Consider the following 25,005-nt stretch of genomic DNA (forward strand, 5'->3'; position numbering starts at 1 on the left):
GAATTAAATCTCGCCAGGATGTATGGGAAATCTGCATCAATAACAGGTTTGATGCATGCGTGATTTATAATTATTTCACATTGTTTTCACCTTGTAAAACTTGTAAAACTATTTGTCTGGTACAAATAAATATGATATACATTATTTTGCCATTTTTATGTTTGAAAATGCTTAATTTAGGACAACAATACGTACAATATGCTTAGATATACACATTTTTTGACTAGTAGGCTGTAGTCATCCACAAAACAGCAATCATTTATTAATTAATGCATTTTTGACAAACCTTGGTAGCACTCTAAGAAGGGAGCAATGTTTGAAGCACCAAGTGGCGAGGGACAACTGCACTTGCATCAGAACACTTCAATAAGTATACTGTGTACTATATATACTTAGTTCCTGAGTGGGTGAATATTGACAGTGTAGTGCTGTCCCAAACTATTACCGTGGTCGCGCATTTAAATAAAATAAAATAAAAATAAAACTATTTACCCACTTCTTCTTCCGCTCTCCTTTTTAATGGTGAATTCTGCCAGCTTTTTTCCCCTAAGTGTAATTGAGACACAGCATACATTTGAAAGCACTTATGTTGACCTCTTTAGATACTACAATTTATACTTCATTTCAGCTTTTGGCACCGGATTAGGAAAAGGAAGCAAAGGTGAATTACATCATAGTTTTTCATGAGTTTGATGCCAGTCAGCCATATTCATTTATCACAGAGAGAAAAAGGTGGTACGATCATTGCACTGCACCTCTTTGGTGCCCTTGTGGCCTTCACTGTCCAAATGACACCTCTTTAAAAGCACGCTCCTGAGGCGGAGGATCGGGAGACGGCGAGAGGAAGTGTGTACATTCCAGGCTAATCCTGGTAGGACGTCGCAGGCCAAAACACAAGAACATGTTGGCCAGGCACAAAATACACTGGAGCATTCACAGCTTGGCAGCCCCGCTTATTTATGAGCTGCTGCTTTAAGTTTGTTTGTCGAGGGCTCGTGTGAAAGGATGCTGCCGCTTAAGTCAGTGGGTGCGCGTGTGGGCCAAACAGCACAATTAATACACACTCGATTTCAAAGGAGCTACGACAGCTAGAGTGAAAATCCAATGAAGTGTGTGTGTGTGTGTGTGTGTGTGTGTGTGTGTGTGTGTTTGCTCGGGCTGAACGGAACAAAGACAGCAGTGTGTCCTGCAGAGAGAGAGAGTGGGCGAGACACATACACACTACATTACTTATTTATCTAACATACAACTGTTTTATCCCACATGCCATAAATCTAACAGACTCACCGCCTTGTGGCCACACACACACACACACACACACACACACACACACACACATCTGTAACATGTTAGCTATTGTGTTTAACATGCTGCTTTTAGAGTTTTTCTTCTGGCGAACAATACTTGGTTAAAAGTCTTGTCATGCTATCAGATTACATTGTTACTTGTAAAAAATATGTATTGCCATATTACCGTAATTTATGGACTTTTTCCGCTTCTTCTTTAACATTTATTTGAAAACATTTTTTTTCTTGCGCTGAAATCTAGACACTTAGTACATATTTGTATCACAAGTTTTAGGGGAACTTTAAAGAAATATGTTGATTAAATATAGTATAATACATCACAGCACAGCACAACACTACCCTACATTACGTTATATTATATTACATATTGTAGTAGTGGAGTTAATAGGGGAGTCACAGGACTCAGTTCACAAGACGAGGCGATGCACGAGATTAGGTCTGCAGACACAAGACGAGATTTTAACATTACTTTTAAGAAAAGTGCGATGAAAAACTATGAAAAATATATGATGTATTGCAATCTACTACTTTAAGTTACACTCTTCTGCACTCTGTGTGTATGCTAGCGGCCTCGCCTCCACCCACAGCGACAAAGAGACTGTATGACTGACAAAAGGGCTCACTCCGTTCATGCTGTTGTTCATTGGATCAAACATGCCAAGGTGCTGCAACCAGTGCACAGAGTGAACCCCCTTCTTGCCTGTTTGGAGGCGGGAGACAAGGAAAAGCGACACGCATGTACATGGCAATATATTAGCCAGTTCGTTTTCATTTATGGTGTTATTAATTCATTCATTCATTATTGTCCCAGGCCTAGTGCCCATGAGACATTTTTTTCTGAACGTTTTAATCTCGCAAGATCTTGTGACATCCGCAGTAGTTAACGTAGTTAGTAATAACAATAAGAAGAAAATATCTCTAATTTATTAAATTTGAATTTATTACACTCTAATTTATTAAATTTGAATTTATACATATTCATCACTAATAAATACAATTATTTGTAATAAGAGCATGAAGCGTAAATGGATGCTCTCGGAGGTACAGTAGGTGTTTTGCCAAAATAGAAAGCAGCTGCTCAAACAGCACACGAGAAGCAGGCGGATTCGTGCTTCATTTCTCGCAGGATTCCTTCCTGCGGCGCCTGCTCCAACACGGCGTTCACACGCTTGGCGAAGACGACCATGTGTGTTTTCTCGCTTTTTCAGACAGATTATTTCCTGTTCTCCTCGCTGTCACACTTCCTTCCTTCCTGCAAGCGGGCCAGAACCTTTGTGTTTGTTTTTTGGAAGAAGTTCATGACAGGACATGATGGGTTCTGATCTCCATGGCTTTCTAGTTTTCCTAATTCCTCATACTTTGCAATCACAATGAGGTTGACAGACGTGCCTGGCTTGCTCAGTCGGTAGACCAGGAGACTCTTAATCTCAGGGTCGTTGGTTCGAGCCCCATGTTGAGTGACTTTTGGGGTGAACAGCTACCTTACTAGGCAACCAAACACACTCACTTGACACACGATTAGGTACACACTCTTATGAGTTATGAGGTCCAGTGCAAGAGCTGTGTCACATCTGTGAGTATTCTCATTCATCCGTTTATTGAACTCTCAAGACATTTAATTGATTGGAACTAAACTTTATCAATTCATGCTCAAAGACTGGACCCTCAGCTCTTGTCTGAGGGGGCATGTGTAGTTCTGAGGTATCTCTCCTCTAAAGTAATGGGGTAAGGTAATGGCAAACCCCAACCAAGAATTGTTTCCAGTGAAACTAGCTAGTCTTGAGCATGAACTGATGCAGCACACTGCGACTAGAGCCATAGAAAGTTGCAAGTAACAGCATTTGATAAAGAGGGTGAAAAACACAACCGAATTCAAGAAATAACTTGGTGGTGTCTGTACTGATCACACCGACACACTGTCTAAAGTAACCAGAAAAGCTCATTTATCCTTTTCAATCATCAGTAACATGCATGTAGAATTGTTTTATGCATGCAAAACTATAAAAACGTGTTTTGTGTCAACGACTACAGAGTCAACCACTGATGACATGATAGACGGGCGACGGAGTTGACTTGCGGTTCATGTTTCCATGTAGAGTCAAGCAAATAGGATGCAAACAAGGTCATTATGTAATAAAAATACACTAAGAACAAAGTTGGACTCACGCAGTGTAGTAATAAGACGACAAGACGTGCGCCATATTGTACGCTAACCAGAAATTGTGCGCAAACTGAAACGAAATTGTTCATGTTAACCGAAAAACATGGTATGAGGGTAGTATGCTAACCAAGGTCCCACTGTATTTGAACTTCGAGTAACCCAGATACTAACTAGTCAAAAGACCGTCGCCCAACGTGGACGTGGGTCTCCAACCCACAACCCAGAGATTAAGAATCTCATGCTCATGAGCTAGCCAGGCTTGCTAACATACTGTTAGCATTAGCATTGTGAGCACAACTACAGCTGTCAGGTCAACACTCTTGACTCCCATTCAGTGAACCCTGCTTTGAGCCTCGGGCGTGCGCAGTGGCGATGCTGTCGGGTTGCATTTGTAAAGGTTTACAAAATCCATGTCACCAACATTTTCCTGCAAAAGTTGTTGTACAAACACACACACACACACGCATGCACATACACAGCTGCATGGCCAAGTGCTTGAAGTGAAATATGCCAAAATGAGCTCAGAAAGGGATGACCTCACCAAAGTGCTCACTTATCAGCTGTCTCTTCTCGCCTCGTCGACACAGCCATCTCACACTTTACAGCTCTCTGCGGAGGCTAGTTCACGTGTGTGTGTGTGTGTGTGTGTGTGCGTGTGCGCTTAGTTATTGGGCGACAGCGAGAAGAAGTGTAAAGGCCAGATGACCTCAGCTTGGCGGGCCCGTGTCTGTTTCGTATCGAGCGTGTTCACGCCGCGATTTGGCATGCTTGTGACCCTGAGGAGTGTGTCTCCACCTGACTACTAATGCTCTCAGCAAGTGTAACGCTCCAGTTTTCACTTGCAATGGGAACCACAGCCTCCTCGGAGCTCTAATCATGTCATTTACAGTCCGGGGAGTCGGCACACACCTCAAATATGTGTAAGACTCAGCAGCTGTGAGGGAGAAGAGGAGGGTGGTACAGGTGGAGGCAGACACTTGGCTGAAAACGAAATGAGGCCACGTGACAGTTTTATGTTGTGGCCACGAAAGGTGAAAAGTTATTTGTTAAACGTTGCCATGAGGACGGAGGATTGAGAGAGGGAGTTTAGTCGCGATGGAGAGAGGTGGTAAACATGGACACTTGTGAAAAAAACAAGAAAACGCTGTCTAATGTCAGCACACAACCATTAATGTCTAAACTGCTGCCAACATAAGTGAATGCACCCCGAAGTGACAATGTCCAAATTGTGCCTAAGTAAGAAGATTTATTTTGGGTACTATTATTTTCCAACATGCCTTAGCTCTCTTAGGCATGGGGTTCACTAGAACATTACAGGTTGCCTCTGAAATCCTGTTCCACTCCTCCATGACGAGATCACAGAGCTGATGGACGTTAGCGACGTTGCTCTGCTCCACCTTCCGTTTCAGAATGCCTCACAGATGCTCTGTAGGGTTTAGGTCCATCACCGTCACCCTCAGCAAGGCACTGGAGGTTTTGTTTGGGGTCCTTATCATGTCAGAATACCCAAGAGAGGGGATAATATTCTGCTTCAGTGTGTCACAGTACATGTTGGCATGTGTGTTTCCCTCAATGAACTCTAGCTCGCCAGTGCCAGCAGCCCCATACCATTCCACTCCCACCACCATCCTTCAGTGCTGGAAAGATACACTTGTCTTTGTACTCCTCACCTGGCTGCCGCCACATATTTCTTCAGTGTTGTCGCATGAAAAGATACAATAAAATATTTGCCAAAATGTGAGGGGTGGACTCACTTTTGTGACACAGCGTATATCACGTTCACGAGTGGACTATTTTACCTCGCACACCTGGGCATATGGTGCTACAACTGTTATATTAAACACTGAATTATTATGACATTTTAAAAAAATATTCATTTTAAGTAAGGGTGCACTATAATTATCGACCAAAAATTATAAGGATTTATGACCGATAAGGATTTATGACATCATGCAGATAAATCCGATAACCAATAAAAAGTTCCAATGAGGCGAGATTACCCGTACTGTGCTGCAAGTGGGTTAGCGTGAGCAAATAAAGTGCTCTTTTTCTGTGACGTGCTGCAAACAGCCCGTCCTAACTTCTCCAAAACAAACATGGTGTTGATCAACACATCGCCAGCATCGCTACGATGCCCAGGGCTTGTTCCAACAAGCAACATTTGAAAAGTGCAAAAAAGTTTCCCAGAGACAACCTGAGGTCTCCAGCGATCTGTGATTTCATCATGGAAATGATGGCGTTGGACGACTAGCCATTTATTATCGGCTAGTAAACCTCTTGGAGCTACGGTTTGTACTTCTGAGCCGCCGCTATTTTATAAACTGTTTTGTTAATAGTCGTGATGTCATGGTACTTGATAAGGACAAATCTACAGGTACAATTTGTCAAATCCAGTTTTGTTTGAGCCGGTCTTACCTCCAGTTGTGCACAAACTACAATTAAATCTAAATTTAAAACAATAATAGATAAACAGTTATTGATTATTGGTATCAGTCTTGAAAAGTTGGAAGTCATCGGTATTGGCTTGAAAAAAACGATTGGGCATCCCTAATTTTAAGTAATTACAAAACAACTATATATTTCTGGTAATTACGGTGCAAATCCCACTAAATTCTAATGACGACTTTAACAAGAAACAACATCCTTCAACGCTTTCAAGTGGCTAAATTGCCTGAAAAGAGCGTTTTTCCTATTTATTGACAAGTTGAATTAGTTTGGGTCTGTGACTTTGAAGGGCAGCGAGAGTAGACTTGATGTTTTTGCTGACGTTTTTCAAAGTAAACTCTCAGCCTTTGGCAGTGCCGTACAAAATCATGCTGTCTGACTAACACAGGCTGTAATTTAGTTTTAGCCAACTAAATTGATGTCGTTTAGTACTTAATGATGCTTAAGTGTCGTACTCTTGGACCAGCGTCAGTGTGTATAAGTCGTTACCACCTCTGTGTATGGACAACACACACACACTCGCATGCACGCACAGACACAGGCACACACACACACACACACACACACACACACACATCTGCACAGACTGCATGCTAATGGCCGCTGATAAATACGCTCCATTGCGGCTCGTTCACGGCCAATGTGCTGCTAAAGCGGCGATGAGTCGCTATCTGATAGGCAAAATGCCAGTAAGTAGTTTGGGTCCAACTGTGAGACTTTTTGGAGTTTTATTTCTCAGCATTAGCTTGTGTAATTTATTCAAAAGTAAGCTTATTAAAATACGAGCAAGAACGCTTCTTTTTTCCAGCACATGATTGTTGCAGTGTGCACACTTATTTGATATACTTACTGTATTATTATTACACATTAATGGCAAGGCATGATGCCACTGTTTTTTGCTGTGTGTGCGTGTGTGCGTGTGTGTGTGCAGCCATGTTCTCATAGGCAGTTCATGTCTGGGTCAATGTCTCTGGCTCCAGCACTTTCCTGCTTTAACCCCTTCATATCCACGCACACACATGCACAATGCAAGCAATGTTCTATATGTGGACTGTGATCAGTACAAGTAGTGTATTCCATCGCTAAAAGGAGATGCCATCAGTCCATAAATAAGTTCAAGTGGATTCAGAACAGGCGCAGACGCCAGAGGGACACTTTGTCCTATCCTCACCTTGCCATAATACAAGAATGGGGGATAATTCGCTAGAAGAAGACCTGGCATTGTACTCCAGATATTCACAAACTCAAAGTCTGACTTGTTGACTCTCGAACGAGCTCCAGGTCCAGGCCCTAAAACAACACGGTCTTCATGTTCAGCTAAAAATGCATCTTATGTAGTTTATTTATTTAGCTACAGCAATACGGCAGTGATCATGTTTGACTGCGTTGTTACACAATCCAACACATCCTGAGCTCACTTCACTCTCCTGAGCAAGCAAAGTGTTAGCATGCCAGCTCCCTGCAGGCATTCCAGTGGTTGCAATGTGATTGATGGAGCTGGCGGTAGTGGTCCCACTGGGATCTTCCCAGTTAATTACTGTCTGTCGATACACACACACACACACATGCCCATATTTATATGAATATCTCATATCGATGACCTGCACTGGGGGGTCCAAATTCCATGAAAATACTGCAGTGTTTTTTAAAAATTAAGATGGCACGGAAATGTGTGTGCGTTTTGCGCTGAGATCAACATGTTGGACAGAACATCTCGCAGCAAAATGCGACAAAGCACTTGCTTATAAATGTGTTTGTGCGGTGCAGCCGTAAAAATACACTTTGCAGGAATGTGGAGTTGGGTGATTTGACAAAGAACCGCATACGCGGCGTAATTATAGCTCAGCTATCTCCACTCAGTCATTTGAAAAAAAACTCTGTCTGCACCACTTCCACAGCAGCAAGAACCAACATGGCATCTGTGTGTCCCGAAAAGCAAACAACGTCTGCTCTGCCCCATCAGGAAACATCTTGGAAGCCACACGACAGTAAACAACTTCATATTCCAACATATCAATCATTCCCTAGGGTCATTGTTGTTTTTTTTTAGTGTGGAGTTATTTTAGGAAGGACACCAGGGACCTGACTCTGCTCTTATTGGACGATATGTGAATATGAGGTCAGGGCCGCCTCTGGCCAAATTGGTTAGATGCATGTTTTGGAGTAATACTATATTATTATTAATAATATTTTTTGAGCAAAATCACAAATTAACAGAATGAAATGGGGAAAAAAAAGTTTGAGTCTGGGATTACACCCTGTGCTTTGTAAGGCAGCAGCTGTACCATTACACCACCAGGGACTGACAGACGAGTAGGTGAATTCTGCCATTTCATTTCATTCTCAGATTACTCATCTCTGCTCTATGCCTCACGTCTGCAATGCGCACCCTTTGCGCGAAATCGGGCCCCCCTCGGATCGTGGGTTCTATGCACAGCGTGTGTTCTGCGTGTAGGGAAGGAGGGCTCTGTATAAGGTCTCCTGTTCCCTCTGTTCCCCAAAGTTAAGCCAGCCTGGACCTCGGCTGTGAAAAAAATGGCATAAATGGACCTTATTCAATTTTAACTGAAGACTCCTGGTGTATAGAATCTAGTTCTTATTCCTATAATATACGTGTTTTCTCCACATCAGAGCAGAGGTGATGGACGTAAGTGTGTGATGGATGACCACGCTGTCTATGGTGACCTTACACATGTGCGATCAGTGATGATTCACGACAGTCGTAAATCTCACGCGACGATGTGTTTTCAGACCAGTTTCACCGCATAAACAGTTTCTTGAAGACGTAGATGTCCACAGGCTAACACACACCATGCACACACTCCTTTACAGTATATGTATAGGACAGGGTGTCCAAACTGTGGCCTGGGGGAACATTTGTGGATATTACACTCATTTGCTTTGTCGGCTTTAACGCAAAGCTAAGATGTGGAGCTAAACATATATTGATCTACACTGGATTGGTTTTAGCATCTTTAATGTGCAAAGTGTGTCAAAGTGGCCCCCGTCTCCTTTTATTTTTACATATGCGACCATCACTGAAAAAAGTTTGGACACTCCTGTTTTAAGGAGGCTATGGAGCCCTCAACATAAAGTCACACCGCTTCCTTCCAGACAGACAATTCTAACAGTATTCACTGCTAAACGTCATGTACCAATACTGAGGGCTGTTTCCAACATTTTGACCTTGTCCCGCGGTGACCAAGATGAGCTGAAGCGCACATATTAGCTTGACATTATCTTTGTGTGGTGTGCTGCAGAGGTCACTTTTGGCATCCACCTCAGCAGTAACTTCCTGGTGGGGCCTGGCAGTCTTTGTCTGCGTTAAACCCTCTTCCTGCGCTACTGGCCAGCTCAGCACATATTGTGTGTGTGTGTGTGTGTGGCTGGCAAGAAAGTGAGTCGGTGCACATTTTTGTGTGCGGCGTGTGCGGTTGTGTTCTAACGTAAGCGCATGTAAATGAGGGGGCATGAGTATGCATTTGCACATTCTTGCCTGGACCAGCTTACAAAGTGCGACCGCCAGAATGTGACCATGTTGTATCTCTAAAATATACCCACAATTGTGTGTTTTCCTAGTGTGTAATCACTCCCTGGATATAGGACTTCTTCCCAAAACACGAAGGCAAACAGACGAAGGATGAATGTTTGTTTGGAAGATTTAAACATCAACTTAGATTATACTGACAATATATGGCCTGCAGCAAAGAGTAAGGCTGGCAACCACCAATATGACCAGTGTTTCCTGCCCGCCACACATACATTTGGGCCACCACAAATAGATTGGGTGCTACACCTGTTAGCCCTTGCTCATAAACACATGTGTGCAAATGGTCTGCCAGAGAATAAGAAGATGTTGCAGAAGGGCTCGGGGTTGCCAACTTAGCAATTTTGCAGCTATATTTCGCAAGTTATAACAACTCTTTTAGATACGCGACTCATGGCAAATGTACTGTAAATGTAAGCTACTCGTTTGTTCTTAAACCTGATTGGACATTAATAGATGCATGTCTGATTCTGTTGGAAAAGTTGTCGTCTTGCTGGAAATGATATAACAATGGTCACGTTAGTTGAATACTTTGAATGGGGACACATTTTACTCAACACACTCACTGGAAATCTCAAGTATTTTCAAGTCATCAGACTAAAGTCAGAGTGAAGTTCCGAGTCATTGATGTCAAAGTCCAAGTCGAGTTGCAAGTCTTTGATGATGTTGTTAAGTCGAATCCAAACTCATCAAAACTGTGACTTGAGTCTCAAGTCCACACCTCTGGTAAAAAAACATCGACAGTGTGAACTTCTAGAAACTTGATGGAAAGTAAAATCCTTGTATTTTGTCAAGGAAAGACTCCTGTTTTTGAAACACCTTCAGAAACCCCAAGAGTTCTTAGTAGAGGTGCAAACCCAAGTAGCATTAGCAGTCGTAGCGGCTAGCAATAGTACTAATAACATCAGCACAGGCTGCTGCTTCATGGCGCCTTGAGGACAGCTGCTAATGAAGCGGTGGCATAAGGTGCCCGCGGTGTTTGCGGACGGAACCGCCGATGCGCTTTAGCGAGAGCGAGTGGCCGCCTGGAACTGATCACGTCTCATTAGTCGCTGGAAATAATTAAAGCCACGGCAACACTCGTCAAGCCACAACCTTTGACCATTTGCTTTGGCATGCATTTGTGTGGGTTCATCTACACGTGGATGTGTGTGCGCGTGTGTGTATTTGTGGACGACCATTTTCAGAATAAATGGGGAATGTCCTGTCCAGTATTGGATGAGTGTTTAAGGTGTGTCTCCTCAAAGTGTGTGCGCTTGTGCATGTGTGTGTGCGTGTGTACATGTCTCATTTCCATGGTCCAATATTTGCCATGGAGCAGGGCCCGGTCTTTAGCCTAATGAAGGGAACTAATCATGTCCTCTGTGATCACACACACACACACACACACACACACACACACACACACACACACACACACACGTCTAGGGAGGAGAGAGAAACGATGGGTGCAGGGCAGCAGAGGAGGAAAGCCATAAAGCTCATGTCTGCGGTCTGAGACGTGCACTTTGTTCTTTGTTTTGAGCGAGTGCCAATGCCGAGAATGGACTGACACTGATCACTTCTCGCTCTGCTAGAGAAAACTCTCAGAGGAAACGCTGGTTTCCACAACCTCTACAAAGTCTGCATGTGAACTGTGAGCTCAGTCTGACAGGGACTGAACTGCCCCTTGGTTTGCCTCATAAACGCCTTGAAAAAAGACAGTTAGAATACAAAACAGTATCGGTGAAGTCATCAGTGAAACACGCAAACTAGACACAGGTTCATCTACTGTAGATGTTGCGAGGGGCCGCCCCTTGGATGACATGTAAAACAGTGACTCGACTCACTACGGAGGAATGAATGAATTGATTGTGTTAGGAATGGAACATTTTCCACTCTGTTCTGGATGGGTACTGCAACATGTATGTGCTTATCTACACCAGAGAGATAACACACTCACAAGACCTTTCACTTCACTCACACCCTGTTCGTTTTAATTAATCTCACACACGCAAGGTTTCATTATTGATAGTATGGTAATAGCTGACAAAAATTTGAGTCCACACTTAGTAAATAGTAATTTCAATATTTTGTCACAGGCCGACTCAAAACGCTCAAGTTGAGAAGTGGGGGGGGAAAGCTGTCCGATGTTTTATGGGGCGATCCAAATGTTTGTGATTATGATCCGTAGAGTGGTTGCAATTCACCATTAAAAAGGATAGAAGAAGAAGAAGAGGGTAAACATTGGGATGTGTAAGTGTGCAATGACAATCATGGATTTGGAACAACACTACACTGTCAAACTTCACACACTCAGGAACTAAGTACACAGTGTACACAGTATACTTATTACGGAAGTATCCCATTTGGGCAATCACCAGTTCACTTTACCTTTGACTTAGCTCAAGTTAGCAGATTCAACGTTATATTTCTTTTTTTTTTCTCTCAGGCTGCTGCGTCTCCCCTGATATCTTCTGCTGTCCCCGAGCGTCTGGGCCCCCTCAAACTGCTTCTGGAACAAAGTATCCGTGTATAGAAGCAGAGAGTGCACTCAACTAATGTGTGTGACATCCACTCCAGTAGACGTGTTTACACGGCAGCGTATGTTGATTTGATTTGACACGTTTAATAACAGACAAGCACTGCTACTTTGGCTCCAGTAGCTGGAAGTGCTGCCCCGAAACTATTAAACATTTCATTTTAATCACGGCTATCAGATGAATGGAAGGAAGTTTACATGGGGAGACTGTTATGTCATCGACTGCGCTGTATGTAACACTATATATACTCACTCTGTGCTAACGCTATTGTTTTTCTAAAGATCCAATCTGATTTGGGAGTTTCAAAAACACTTACAAAACTTCAACACACCCATGGAATGATTCTGTGGGTGTGTGGACACCGTGTTTGGATTTGAGGAGTTACAATAATTCAAGCAGTAAATAAAACGTGAAAGTCAAAGTGAATAATTCCTGTTTACATAGAGAGGGAAAAATACACATTTGTCAAGCTGGACACACACATGGACTGTGTGTGTGTGTGTGTGTGCGTGTGCGTGCGTGCGTGCGTTCAGTGACTGATGACCCACAGCGAGCCACTCTCCATCACAACACACACACACATATGCAGGAACACAGTAAGTTTTTATAGTTAGTGACAGCTGACGAATACCCCCAAGCTTGACCTCTGACCCCTGGCTCTGCCTTCTGTACCCCCCAGCTAATTGACACGTCTCCTTTGATAAACTTTCCCTGGTGTGTGTCGACTCTCTCTCTATCTCTCTCTCTCACACACACACACACGCACACGCGCACGCGTGCACACACAGTTTATGAATGCATCTTTTCAGAAGCTGATTTGCTAATTGATGTAAAATATTTAAAACGTTTTCAACATTTTAAACATGATTATTGTTATCTTAAGTCGTGCATGGAATGCGTTATATGGGTCATTTTTTGGGTGGGGGAGCAGTTAGAATACGTTTTTAGCTTATTTTCTGTCATTTTATGGATCAAACAGTCAGCCAATCACAAGCTCCATGAAACATGGGAATAATCAATCATAATTAATGATCGTTTAAAGTGTGTGTGGATGGCCAAAAAAAGCACGAGCTTTGGGATTTCCTCCTTGCCAAATTAAAGACCCCTTGTTAAAAAAAAAAAAAAAAAGAGACTTTTTTTGGGGGGTGTCCAGAGAAATGAGCAGACAAAGGGGGGCTTTATTAAAAAGCTACTTTCTACAAAGCTACTTCTACCGTGGATCCCCGCACATTCCCGTGTCAGCATTGACGGCACCGCAAAATTTGTGGATTTATTTTTTTCTCTGCAAATAGATGTTTTTTTCCCACAGAAAAAACATCTCATTCACCATCAGTTGGTTAAAATGTATAAACAGATGATAATACAGGGAAAATGTGCAGCATACATGTACCTCTGTTAAAAAAGCCCACAATTTTTACATTTATGTCTTTATGCTTCACTGATAATGTTTTTCTTTGCGCGTTGACATCTCGCACTTTGTTCTGTGGTTCTTGAACGTACGATAGTTGCTGTAAGACACGCCAGTTACTCCAAAGCATCTGGTCTATCGATTGCCTTTAGTAGTACTAAATGCACCTACACGGGGTATGGAGGGAGGGGGCGAGCCGTGTATTAAAAATAGACATTTTTATGGACGTATCATTGACTCTCTGATTTTTGCCGCTGGTAGGAGTGAAACAAAAAGCGGGGATCGACTGTATTGTAACTAATACATATACAATGTTTTAATTACAAACAATTTCCTGATAATTACGTTTAATTGACTAATTTATTTCAATGGTGATTCATTGAAATAAATATGCAAAAAAAGAAAATAGTTTTTATGACTTATTTTATAACATATGGTTTGATGCTAAATTGTGTTAGGATTAGTTGTTATAGCAAAATGTTAAAACTTGTTTTTCATCATTTGTAAGCACTACAATGTATTGCTGCACTTTATGATTGAAGGTGACAGATGTCGGATTAGCGGCTAAGTGTAATGTAAAAAGCAGCAGCGTGAGTGAGAAGGTGACTTCCTTCATGCTGGAAGCTGAACTTCCGACACGGACCTCCCAAAGGAAGAGAGCTCGTTCCTTCTGGAAGGCTCCCTGAGGAGCCAGAAGCTGAATGGACAGTAGCGCCAAACTCTGGCCTCCTCGCCACGTGACGTGACCCCATCATGAACACACACACACACACACTCACTCGCTCGCTAAGGCTGTCTGCTTTGTCATCAGAGCAGGAACTCCTGCTCTGAATCTTTTCCCATGTCTTTCCCTCCATGCCTTTATGTCTCCACATTTGGCTGACAGGAAGCATCAACACACCAACAGGATCAAAACATTCTAGTGACGACAAACTAATTTCATTAACAGTTATTTGATGGTCCTGCACTTTAAATACAAGTCACTACTTTGGACTTTGTAAACATTATTTTGGCTTGAAGCAACTGAAGATAGAAAACATCTGGGTGCAGAATTGACATTGAAGCCATGTCCACATGAACACAAGCATTTTTTGAAAAAAGCACATTTTCCCCACTCAGATGTTAAAAAAATATATCTCCATACACAACAGTGGAGTTAAAAAAACATCACATTAAAAAACACATTCCCCAGCTGCACTTTTTTATGTCCAATCAGAAGCCAGAAAAATCAACCACAGCTGACTTGGTCATGTTATAACATGTCTGTTCATGAATATGGTGAGTCAAATTCATTCCAATGAAATATTCTCTAAAGAAGTTCGTGTTGGACTAACTTCATATTCATAACCAACAAAAGTTGTGCAGAAATGATGAATATAATTGGGATGTCCCGAGCCACGTTTTTTGTTTTCTGATCTGATCTGATTTTTTGTATAGTCTTGCCAATCCGATCCGGTTCTGATCTTTTTTTTTTAATAATAAATAATAATAATTAATGTTACAAGCACCAATTTGTGGAATTGAATATGTTTATGAAAATACCTCTTCAAAGCATTAAAAATAATGCATGCAAAGTATTGCTGAATTTACTTTTTTGTTCCACAGCACGACTGACAATATTGTTTGGCTTTTGCAACAAACCTCTGTGAGTCAGGTCCCGAATCCAATAAAAGATCCATCCATCCAAGTCCATCCAACAAAGGATAAAATTGGAAAAGATGGGCGTTACAGCCAGCGGTTAGAGCAGCACTTCCCGTGTGAGCAGTGGCGTAGCCACAAATGTTTCATTGGGGTGGTCAAGGTCAGACCATTACTCACATAGGGGTGGCAATAATTTGATACCTGAAATGTCTAGATGGCCAGTGGGGTGGCCGTGGCCACTGCATGCAAGCTCCCTGCACAATGACACAGCAGTCCGGGCACAGTGAGGGGAAACTACTGCTGCAGCTACAGCGCTAAATGTCCAACGTCCAAAGTGAAACTAACTTCACCACGGTACACCACGGGCATGTCTGCAGGGTGGTGTTGCGTTTTCTTCTTGCGGTTGGCGGAAGTTGAGAGGCAACCAGCTTTACCATGTTGGATTGTGGCTCAGAGTAATGAACGGCCCGATCTCGTGGCGGAAGCCAATATTATCCAATCTTCAAAATACAGTGGATTGGCAGCCGATCGGATTGGCACATCGGGACTAATTCCAAGTATTATTATTATTATTATACACAAAAAATATTTTAAATGTACATTAAATCTCTGCTATTCGCAGTAGTTACATTTGGAGACCACTTGTGAAAGGTAATATGATATAAACATGTTATACCGCTTCTCCCCAATTAGGGCTGCGGGGGTATGCTGGAGCCTATCCCAGCTGACTTCAGGCAACAGGCGGGGTACACCCTAGACTGGTCGCCAGCCAATCGCAGGGCACATATAGACAAACAAGCATTCACACTCACATTCATACCTATGGACAATTTTATTGTCGCCAGTTAACCTAACATGCATGTTTTTAGAATGTGGGAGGAAACCGGAGTACCCGGAGAAAACCCACGCACGCACGCGGAGAACATGCAAACTCCACACAGAAATGCCCAAGGGAGATTCGAACCCAGATCTTCCCGATCTCCTGACTGTGACTGTGTAGCCAACATGCTAACCACTAGACCACCGTGCAGCCTATGATAAAAATAATATGATAATGTGATGAAGGTAAGATGATCCATCAAACAGATGGAACGGGAATCTAGCCTTTAGCCTGGTCGTCAGGATAGCAATACAGCTGCGCTTATGTCTGTTGTGGGGCCGCCTCCACCTCCCTCCAAATGCGCCTCCGCAGGCCGCTGGGTAGTTATTACTGACAGAGTAAATGAGAAGTGTTTTCTTCCAAAAACGACCTATAGTTGGAGAAAAAAATGTAACAAATGAAATACTAACATTAAAATAAAAAAAATATATATATTTTTTTTTTTCCACAAATGCTGAATCGCGAATCAATTCATGTAAACCGTTCTGACTTGTTGGATTAACTTAATACAAGTTTTCTCCAGGTACTCCGGCTTCCTCCCACATTCCAAAAACATGCATGTTAGGTTAATTGGTGACTCTAAATTGTCCATAGGTATGAATGTGAGTGTGAATGGTTGTTTGTCTATATGTGCCCTGCTATTGACTGGCGACCAGTTCAGGGTGTACCCCGCCTCTCGCCCGAAGTCAGCTGGGATAGATACAGTAGTTTCCAGCATACCTGCGACCCTGGTGAGGATAAGCGGCATAGAAGATGGATGGATGGAAATTCTTTAAAATGTGTATTTTTCTCAGGGTATGGATGTGGTCGTGGTGTGTGGCTGCCAACAAACACACATTAAAGCAAAGTTTACAAAGCAGATTAAGAATAAAGTCAGCGTCAGGCCTTGGCGGCTGTTGTCGGCCTTAGAAACACTGAACTTTCCATTCATGCTAATTAGTCCCCCCTGGTACCCGACCAGGCAACAAATATTTGGAACATGTTTATACAATCGCCACCGACGTTTGATGTGGCCAAAAATAGCCAATCAGATAATGCGGCTGCGGCGACATTAGCGGAACATTACGCATGCATTAAAACGCCGAGCATCCCATCAGCGCTACATCAACAAATAGCTGCAGAGACGCAGGCGGTGGAGTTCACATGTGGCAGCTTTAGTGTGACGCTGCCACGGCAAATGTTGCTACCTAAAAATGTTGTTGACAAGTTGCCACATTAAAAGCAGCCAGGAAGTCAGACCAGCGTCTGGTTCGTGAGCATTTATCTCTAACTTTTCACTGTGTTATGTTGTCATGCACAATTGCCATTGTTCACTTGCAACACAATCCAGGTTTAAGCCCTAAATACAAAGTATGCCTCACACACTTTAAACGCATTTAAAGTATAAATTGTATAGGTATTCACTACTAATGAATGATTAGCCACACTGCTTGCTGTTGTAATTCCAGTAAAGCCCTCCTCAGGGCTGCTGACATTTTTTGGGTCTACTACTTGACTTTTTTATTCCATAACCCTCAGGATCTTTTAAGAAGTTTCAAATGACTGTCTTAAGGAGTCCAGCCTCAGCAGCAATGCCGTGCCGCAAGAGGCCTTGCTTACGCAGCCCAACAGTCCGACCACGTTCAAAGAGAGAAAGCTTTTGTGCCTTTGCCATGAAGAGATCATCACAGTGTGAATACCTGACAGAAAATGACACTGAATCCACACTTTTGCCAAGATTTTGGCTTTCAAAGGCTGTGGTCTGAAACTTTTAATCAGCTGATGAAATGCCTATTTCACGTTAATGCTTGTTGGAAATAACTTGCTAATTCAAAAAATGTTTTGTCTCACTCGCATTTCTTCTGTTTGCATTTTGAGACTCCTTAACGTATAAGAGTGCAAAATGTAAATTCTTGCAATTTTCAACTGGTGTTAAAATTTTAATCATGAGTGTACGTGTGCACAGGCCCTTTAGGACGAATCCTTCTTTTATATGTGGATGAGTGGCCAGAATAACATCACCAAGGGAATTTAACAGCCTTTTTTACCCCCTTCAACCCTTCAACATTTGCACGTATGTAAACATTGCAAAGTTTCTGCTCGCTGATTTAACACTGATTTTGAAATTTCATGCACATTTACACACCCGGAAGACACACCTCATGGGATGTCGAGTGCTTTTTGGTTAGCAAGGCACAGGACACCCAGGAGGAGGGCAAGTGGCATACGTGACGACGTTATTTTGAGAACACGCACTGGACATGTTTGAGTTGGGACGCTTGCTTGAAAAGCAGCTGTAATTTAGTGAACACACCGTACCAATTTAAATACCACGGAAGCCCCTGAAGAGGCAAAAATACAAACTCTTGCGGCGCTCCAACATGCAACTAAACCTGAGAACATAGAATTTAAACATTTTACCCCCCAGGATTACAAGAACCAAGCCTCTTCTTGGTGAGGCGAGACATTTACTGCTGACTCGCTAAAAGAGCAAATAGCCAACGTGGGCGCACGTTTTTACTCTCTTCTGACTTTTGATGTAAAGCTAATGCTATTCAGTGTTTTCTGCAGGACTGCAATCTGCAGTAGTTGTGGCAGTGGTGGATTGCGGGGGGAGCTGATGTAATTAAAGGATGTCCAAACTTTTTCTACCAAGCGACGTATCCTGAAAAATTAAAGGATGCGGGGGCCACTTCTAGATTTTTTAAACCAATTTAGATTTTTTTGCGCAAGAGGTAAAAAGAGTTGATGATGCAATTGCACACTAAAAGAAAAGTCACTTTTAGAGCAGTTTTAAGCTATAAAAACGGCCACAAGGGGGCAGAAGTGCTTTTGAAAAGAGCTCAGCATGGATCTTTTGCTTGTATTAACACACTCGACACCAAGGAGGAAGTGGAAGAGCATGGAGGAGTGTAGCGTGCAGAAGGTTACGCATTGTAGGGAAATTTTAACACATGCACACACAGTTTAGTTCCAAATGTGAAAATTGTAAATAGTTCATGGTGTTATGTTTGTAAATAAATTGTCATTTTGATGTAAAAGAAACCTTTTTGTGTTGTTTATGTTTGGTACGATTGTTCGGATATTTGAGCTGTCACAAAAGCAACAAAAATGTGTCAACGTGAAAGTTATGCTTGAAATGTATCTTTTCACAAAAAGCAGTTTTTCTCCTTTTTCTTGTTGGCAAATGATATTTTCCTGTTCTACTGCTGATTGCTAAAGAACCGAGGTACAAACTATTTTTGATATTATTGATGAAAGACGAGAGTCTAATCTTTCTTTTGGTAGGTTCCATGTTTATATAGCCACAGAACACAATATTCTTTGTGCCTTGAAAAATCAGTCAAAATCGTCTAAAATTACTACTGAAGGAGTTGTCCTTAGAAAAATGTCTGGGATTGAATGATTAATGGCCCCACCACACTTCTGATGTAATTGCTGAATTTGTATAATTGACCATGAAGCATTAGCAAAAACTGAGTAAAAAACATGAAAAGCAAAACAAATCTGTTCAGCACTACGAATGAACTCTCTTCTGTCACTTCTTTTTGTTTTTTGTAACCACAAACCAGTGAATACTTTTAAATGGGGGTGGGGCCCACAGCAGCACTTGCTGCTCTTTGAGAATACGTGGTTTTATTTATCAAGAGTCCCTTCGCTAGATGTGCTGCTAGAGTCCCTTTTTTAAAAACATAAATACAGCAACAAAATCATAAAGGTAAAACACCCCTGTGCTACGTCTTCTTATTTTCTGGCAGACCACCCATATGGAAAAGAAATAAAAACAATTATGTTATGTAAAAAGGCTTGATTAACTCTTGAAAGTGGCCAATTTTGCATTGCTTTCATACAAGATAATAATTTATCATACTGTATATTGTTCTGAGTTTTGTACAAATTTACGAAGGATCTTATACCAGGTTTCACTGTCTGATGCATTACATGCAAGTTTCAAACAAGAGAGATGCAAACTTTATAAGATTTATATATATCTTTTCCAAAAAACAAATAAATATAGGAGAAACACTGTTATTAGTAGTTAAAATGCTCGACAGTGATGACAAATTCATGAAGTACCAGCAGGCTGGTGTCAGTATTGATACAGTTTAGGAGGACTTGGCTTAGCTTCACCAAATATTAGTCTGCTAACAGTCAGCATCTTTCAGGCAGCATTTTCCATCGTGTCTCCATCTACTTTGTATTTATGTACACACTGATCATGCATTCAAAAGTGCATATGCACACATACCACACACATGCAACATTCATGGGTCAAATTATTTTACTGTCACATCTGCAAGGACGCTAAACATCAACCTTGTAAAGGTACGTACACACACACACACACACACACACACACAAGCACACAGTCAGAGGGTCTATGGGTCAAAAATTCTGGCCACGGCCCAGGAGGATGCTGCCCAGGATGGGAAATCCTGCTGGGCAATGTGAGTGTGTTGTGTGTGTTCAAGCAGAATTTTTGTTGTAAATCTTCCTCCACATTTGTTGGTCTTGAGTGGTGCTGTGTCTCAGACGCTACCTATCCCATCCTTGATGGTAATCTGACATAAGATCAATGACCTTGGTCATACTGAGATTTCCCGTAAAGGTTCAGTCATGATAACACACAAATGGAACGGGAAAGGAGGACAACTAACAGCTAATGGTGCCTTGCTAATAGTTACTATCATGCAGGGGCGGCCCGTGCTGAATAAACATTACCCTGTGCTAACAGTGTATATTTGTGGCTGATGTGAATGTGCTACAGTGTCTTCAGAGCTGAGGATGAGGCCACATGCTGTTAGCAATTAGCAGAAAGCATGAATACACATGCTATTAGCAATTAGCAAACAGCATGAATAAGACAAGGCTGTGTTGTTCAATGAGAGCACTGGCTGCTGTGTGCACCTGACCATTTTTGGAGGAACGTAAGGTCAGAGTTCAAACACAGCACTAAAGCATGGTGTGTGTGTCTGTGTGTGTGTGTGTGTTGTGATGGTGTCTATGATCCCAGGTGGGCTGCGGGGGAGGAGGAGCTGAGATGTCTCACCAGGAAAGAAGGGAGGACTTTCCCTTTCATGTGTGTCTTTAGGGTAACGGATAGGGAAACCAATCAGACACCTTTTGATGCCTTTCAAGTCAATCAAAAGTCATCTTCCTTCATACATCAGTGTAAGCAGTGTGGGCGGGGCCTGCTGACTTTTAAGTCAACTACAGAGATAAATGTCTAAATGAAGACAAGGAATGTCTGCTTATGTTCCTGTGTAGTACAACAACAGAAAGTTCACAAAATACAACGTTCTAGTACTGTACGATGACATCTCAGCATATACCTGTACACACGCTGGCGTACTGTATGGACCATCACTCACTAGACTGTATGTGTGTATTAGTCATGATCTGTGTGTCACCTTATGTGTCCCCCACACGTCCCTTTCTCATTATTGGTGCTGCCGGTGAGGCACACACTCATACCCTAGACTGACACGAGCTGGAACCGGTAAGATGCAGACACATAGCCACATCGCAGATTCACATAGGGGAGCGATACCCCCGCTAGGGTGGGACCCAAGAACAGCATAATAGAGTAGGTACTTCCTAGTTTGAGGGTTCTTCCTTCTCTAATGGGATGAACTGAAGTCCAGCGCTGAGCTTTGTGACACCTTTCAGACAATTGCTGCACTAATGATTGAACATACAGAAAAGAGTGTCCGACTGATCTCTTCTCGGGATAAATGAACGTGCACGTTTCGGACAGAAGAAGAACTGCATTGAGGTGAGTTTGTCTTCCTTAAAGCGAGGAGGATAGTAAGTTTAGGTTTTATTGTCTCAACCTGGATGTGTAAAGCAAGTTGATTACATTCATTAAGTGAGCGATGTTATGTACTTCTAAGACAGGGGTCTTAAACTCGTGGCCCGTGGACCATTTTGCGGCCCGCCGAGTCACATTTTGCGGCCCGCGACTTGTCTTCAAAGATTACTGTAATACGGCGTGCGACAAGCCAATGTTACTCGTAGGATGCACACATAAGCAGACACTGAACTAAGAGTGAGTGAGTCACTTCAAAAATGTGGTAAAAAAATTCCACCCATTTTCTATACCGCTTGTCTTCATTAGGGTGACGGGTAAGTTGGAGCCTATCCCAGCTGAATGCAGCAAAACATAAACTGCAAAATTATTTATTTATTTATTTATTTGATTCACCCTATTACTGTATCAAGATATAATTGTTATTGTGAGCCATGTATCGCGTGTCGTATCGTGAGGTACCCCGAGATTCCCAGCCCTACTCCCAATCCTTGATGCGGCCCAGCCTCACTCAGACTCTACCTCCAGCAGCCCCCCAGGTAAATTGTGTTTGAGACCTCTGTTCTAAGAGATGACAAGGAGGAAGGAAGCTTATTAGTACAGTGTGACAGGCAAAAGAGCAGACGTCCATGACAAGCTGAGTTATGAAGCAAAGCAGCGGTGTGTGTTTTATGTCATTCATGTGCACCTCTTTAAAGAAAACTGTCAATCATCTTCATGAAGACAGAGCAGGAGGAAGAGGAAGGTAGACACTAGGAAATAAAAAAGCAAGGGGGGAAGGTGCTCCTTCCTACCCTTCTTGACTTTCTTGGAGGGTTGTTTCTTCTTGATGAACTTGGTGGTGTCCTGAGGCACGTCCGCCTCTTCCCCATCACCTGCCAGCTCGGAAATTGGCTCAACTCCACCTGAAGAACAAGCGAGGGAAGGAGGATTACTAGCAAAATAAAAAAAGACATTTATTCACACATTTACTGTATGTGAACAATCAAACCTCTGTTTTCCAACGCCCCAGTTTTTGTATGATTTGTTTTTTGTTTAAAATTTTACCCCATTTTTCGTATACTGTCTCGCTTATTGAGGTGGGACAAAGTCAGTGTTTTGCAAGGCTCAAGTCTTTAATCTAAAAAATAAATAAATAAAACGTAAAAATCACGACAAATGTTCATTTGTCCATTTAATTCGTTATTAATAATTATTTCGCAATGTTTTCTGCATGGAAAGCTATAATTATTCTCTCTTTTTTTTGTTAATATTTTTGGGTGTCTCGATTCATTGGATTTACATTTTTTCCTACTGCAAAAATATGCTTTGGTTTTCTTCTGACCTTTACTAACGAATTAATAATGAGAACCAAGCTACCACTGTATTTTGTTTGTACAATGCAGCTTTGTAGCATTTATACCGGTCGTGTCAAACGTGTGGCCTGAGGCCATTCTACTAATTTGCTTCGTCAGCTATAACACAAAGCTGAGATGTGGATGTTTTTTCAGATAGCTTAGCATATATTGGCCTGTGTGCGGCCCTCAGTGAAAAGGTTTGGGCATCCCTGGTTTATCCATTATCCAAGCTGTACACCACGAAGCAGGACACGCCTGAAGGCCTCTCTAGCTCCTTCAATTTGGGCTAAACATCACTGAAGTGGTTTGCTGCAGGCGACAAGACATTTGCATGTTTGACTTGTTTGAAGCTAAAAAAAGATTTTTTCCACATCGACACAACAGTTCTGTTTTTCTTTTTTACAAAAGCGTAAAACAAGCATGATAGTCATATAATGATATGGGATGATTGATTATACAATAAGAGCAGCATTGAATAACAAGTGTGTGTGTGTGTGTGTGTGTGTGTGTGAGACCAAATCCCCTCCAGAATCCAGGGATCAGTCAGGGATTTATGGAGCTCCTGAGGTCGATGAATTGGACGCCTTGTCTCTCGTCTGTCCCACCTCTCTGTCTCCTTCTAACTCCCCCTTCCCTTCTTTCTCCTCCCTGCATGCTTTCTCTCCGTCTGCTCCTCTTCTCCTTCCTCATCCTCTTGTCACACCCTCTTTCCTCCTCCTCTGGTTCCTGCCTCCCTCACTCCTCATTTCCTTTCCTCCCTGAGGATCATTCCCAGTTTCATGGTGCATTGCTTTAACATCCACTGCACACATGTTGCCTTTGTGTCCCCTGTGTCACTGTGTGTGTGCATGTGTGTGTGTGTGTGTGTGTGTGCGCATGTGCTATCATGTCGACCTTAAGTTGTCTGAGAATGTGTGAGTGTGTCTCCCCCCACTGTGTGAGTGAAGATTATCCTAAAGCCACTCTAATATTTATCCTGGCCTTTCTAAAGCCACTCTTGTTCTGTTTAGTGAGAGCGCAGCATGTGGCTTCTCATACACACACACACGCACACACACACACACACACACACACACACACACACACACATACACGACATACACAGTTGTTTGAAATGGGATATGCCTCTCTCTTAATTGGGCAGGTGTTTTTCTAAGGCGAGACTTTTTCACTTTTTTTTCCCCAAAGAGCTGTCTTAACATTTTGGTAGGAATGTGTGCGTGTGTGCGTGTGTGTGTATTATGTGCACAGCGTAGTATAGGAGCGTGTTGACCTCAGTCTTACATCAACATTAAGGTAAGGAAAGAGCCGTTCTCACACACATGCACACATAGTCTCTCTCTCACACTCACACAAACACACGCACGCACACGCACACAGGAAGAGACGCAGGAGAATGGAAGAGGACAGAAGAAAGAGTCGGTCTGTTTTTTAATGATCTTATAAAACTTTCTACTTTACTGTGAAGGTCAACTTAAAGCTTCTACTTTGATCATAAAAGTAAAGTTCATAAATCTTCTTATTCAACTTTAAAAAGGTCGTGTTGAAGTTAGATCTTCATTAAAGGTCTTGTTAAATCTTCTACTCTGACCTTGTATTTAAATGTACATGCACTCCTGATCAAAATTTAAGACCTGTTGAAAAATGGCAAGAACTTACATTTTGCACTGCTGGATCTTCAGGATGTCCTAACCAGAGAGTCACAATGCAAAAAGAAGTGTGGGAGTGAGACATTTTTTTTTTTTGAGTAAGCAATTTATTGCAAACAAGAATTAAAGTGAAAAAGGCTGTTCATCAGTTAATCAAAAAAGCCAAAATCTTGGCGAAAATGTGGCTTCATTGTAATTTTGTGTCAGTTATTCACACTGTCATGATCTCTTGATGGTCAAGGCAAAAAAGCTTTCTCTCTTTGAATGCAGGGATTGTTGAGCTGCATCAGCAGGGTCTCTCGTAGAGCGCCAGTGCTGGT

The 25,005-nt window shown here is 42.2% G+C and overlaps 1 protein-coding gene across 2 annotated transcripts in view; it reads right to left on the reverse strand.

Moving 5' to 3' along the window:
- The window catches only part of bbs9 (Bardet-Biedl syndrome 9), a 118,590-nt gene that overhangs the window by 13,688 nt on the left and 79,897 nt on the right, over positions 1–25,005 (reverse strand). For both annotated transcript variants that reach the window (XM_054781019.1, XM_054781018.1), the window contains one exon: positions 22,494–22,604. In XM_054781019.1, coding sequence (XP_054636994.1) covers positions 22,494–22,604 — 111 coding nt within the window. The remainder of the gene's footprint in view (positions 1–22,493; positions 22,605–25,005) is intronic.

This window comes from Dunckerocampus dactyliophorus, chromosome 7 (genome assembly GCF_027744805.1).
Source record: "Dunckerocampus dactyliophorus isolate RoL2022-P2 chromosome 7, RoL_Ddac_1.1, whole genome shotgun sequence".
NCBI classification, from domain to species: domain Eukaryota; kingdom Metazoa; phylum Chordata; class Actinopteri; order Syngnathiformes; family Syngnathidae; genus Dunckerocampus; species Dunckerocampus dactyliophorus.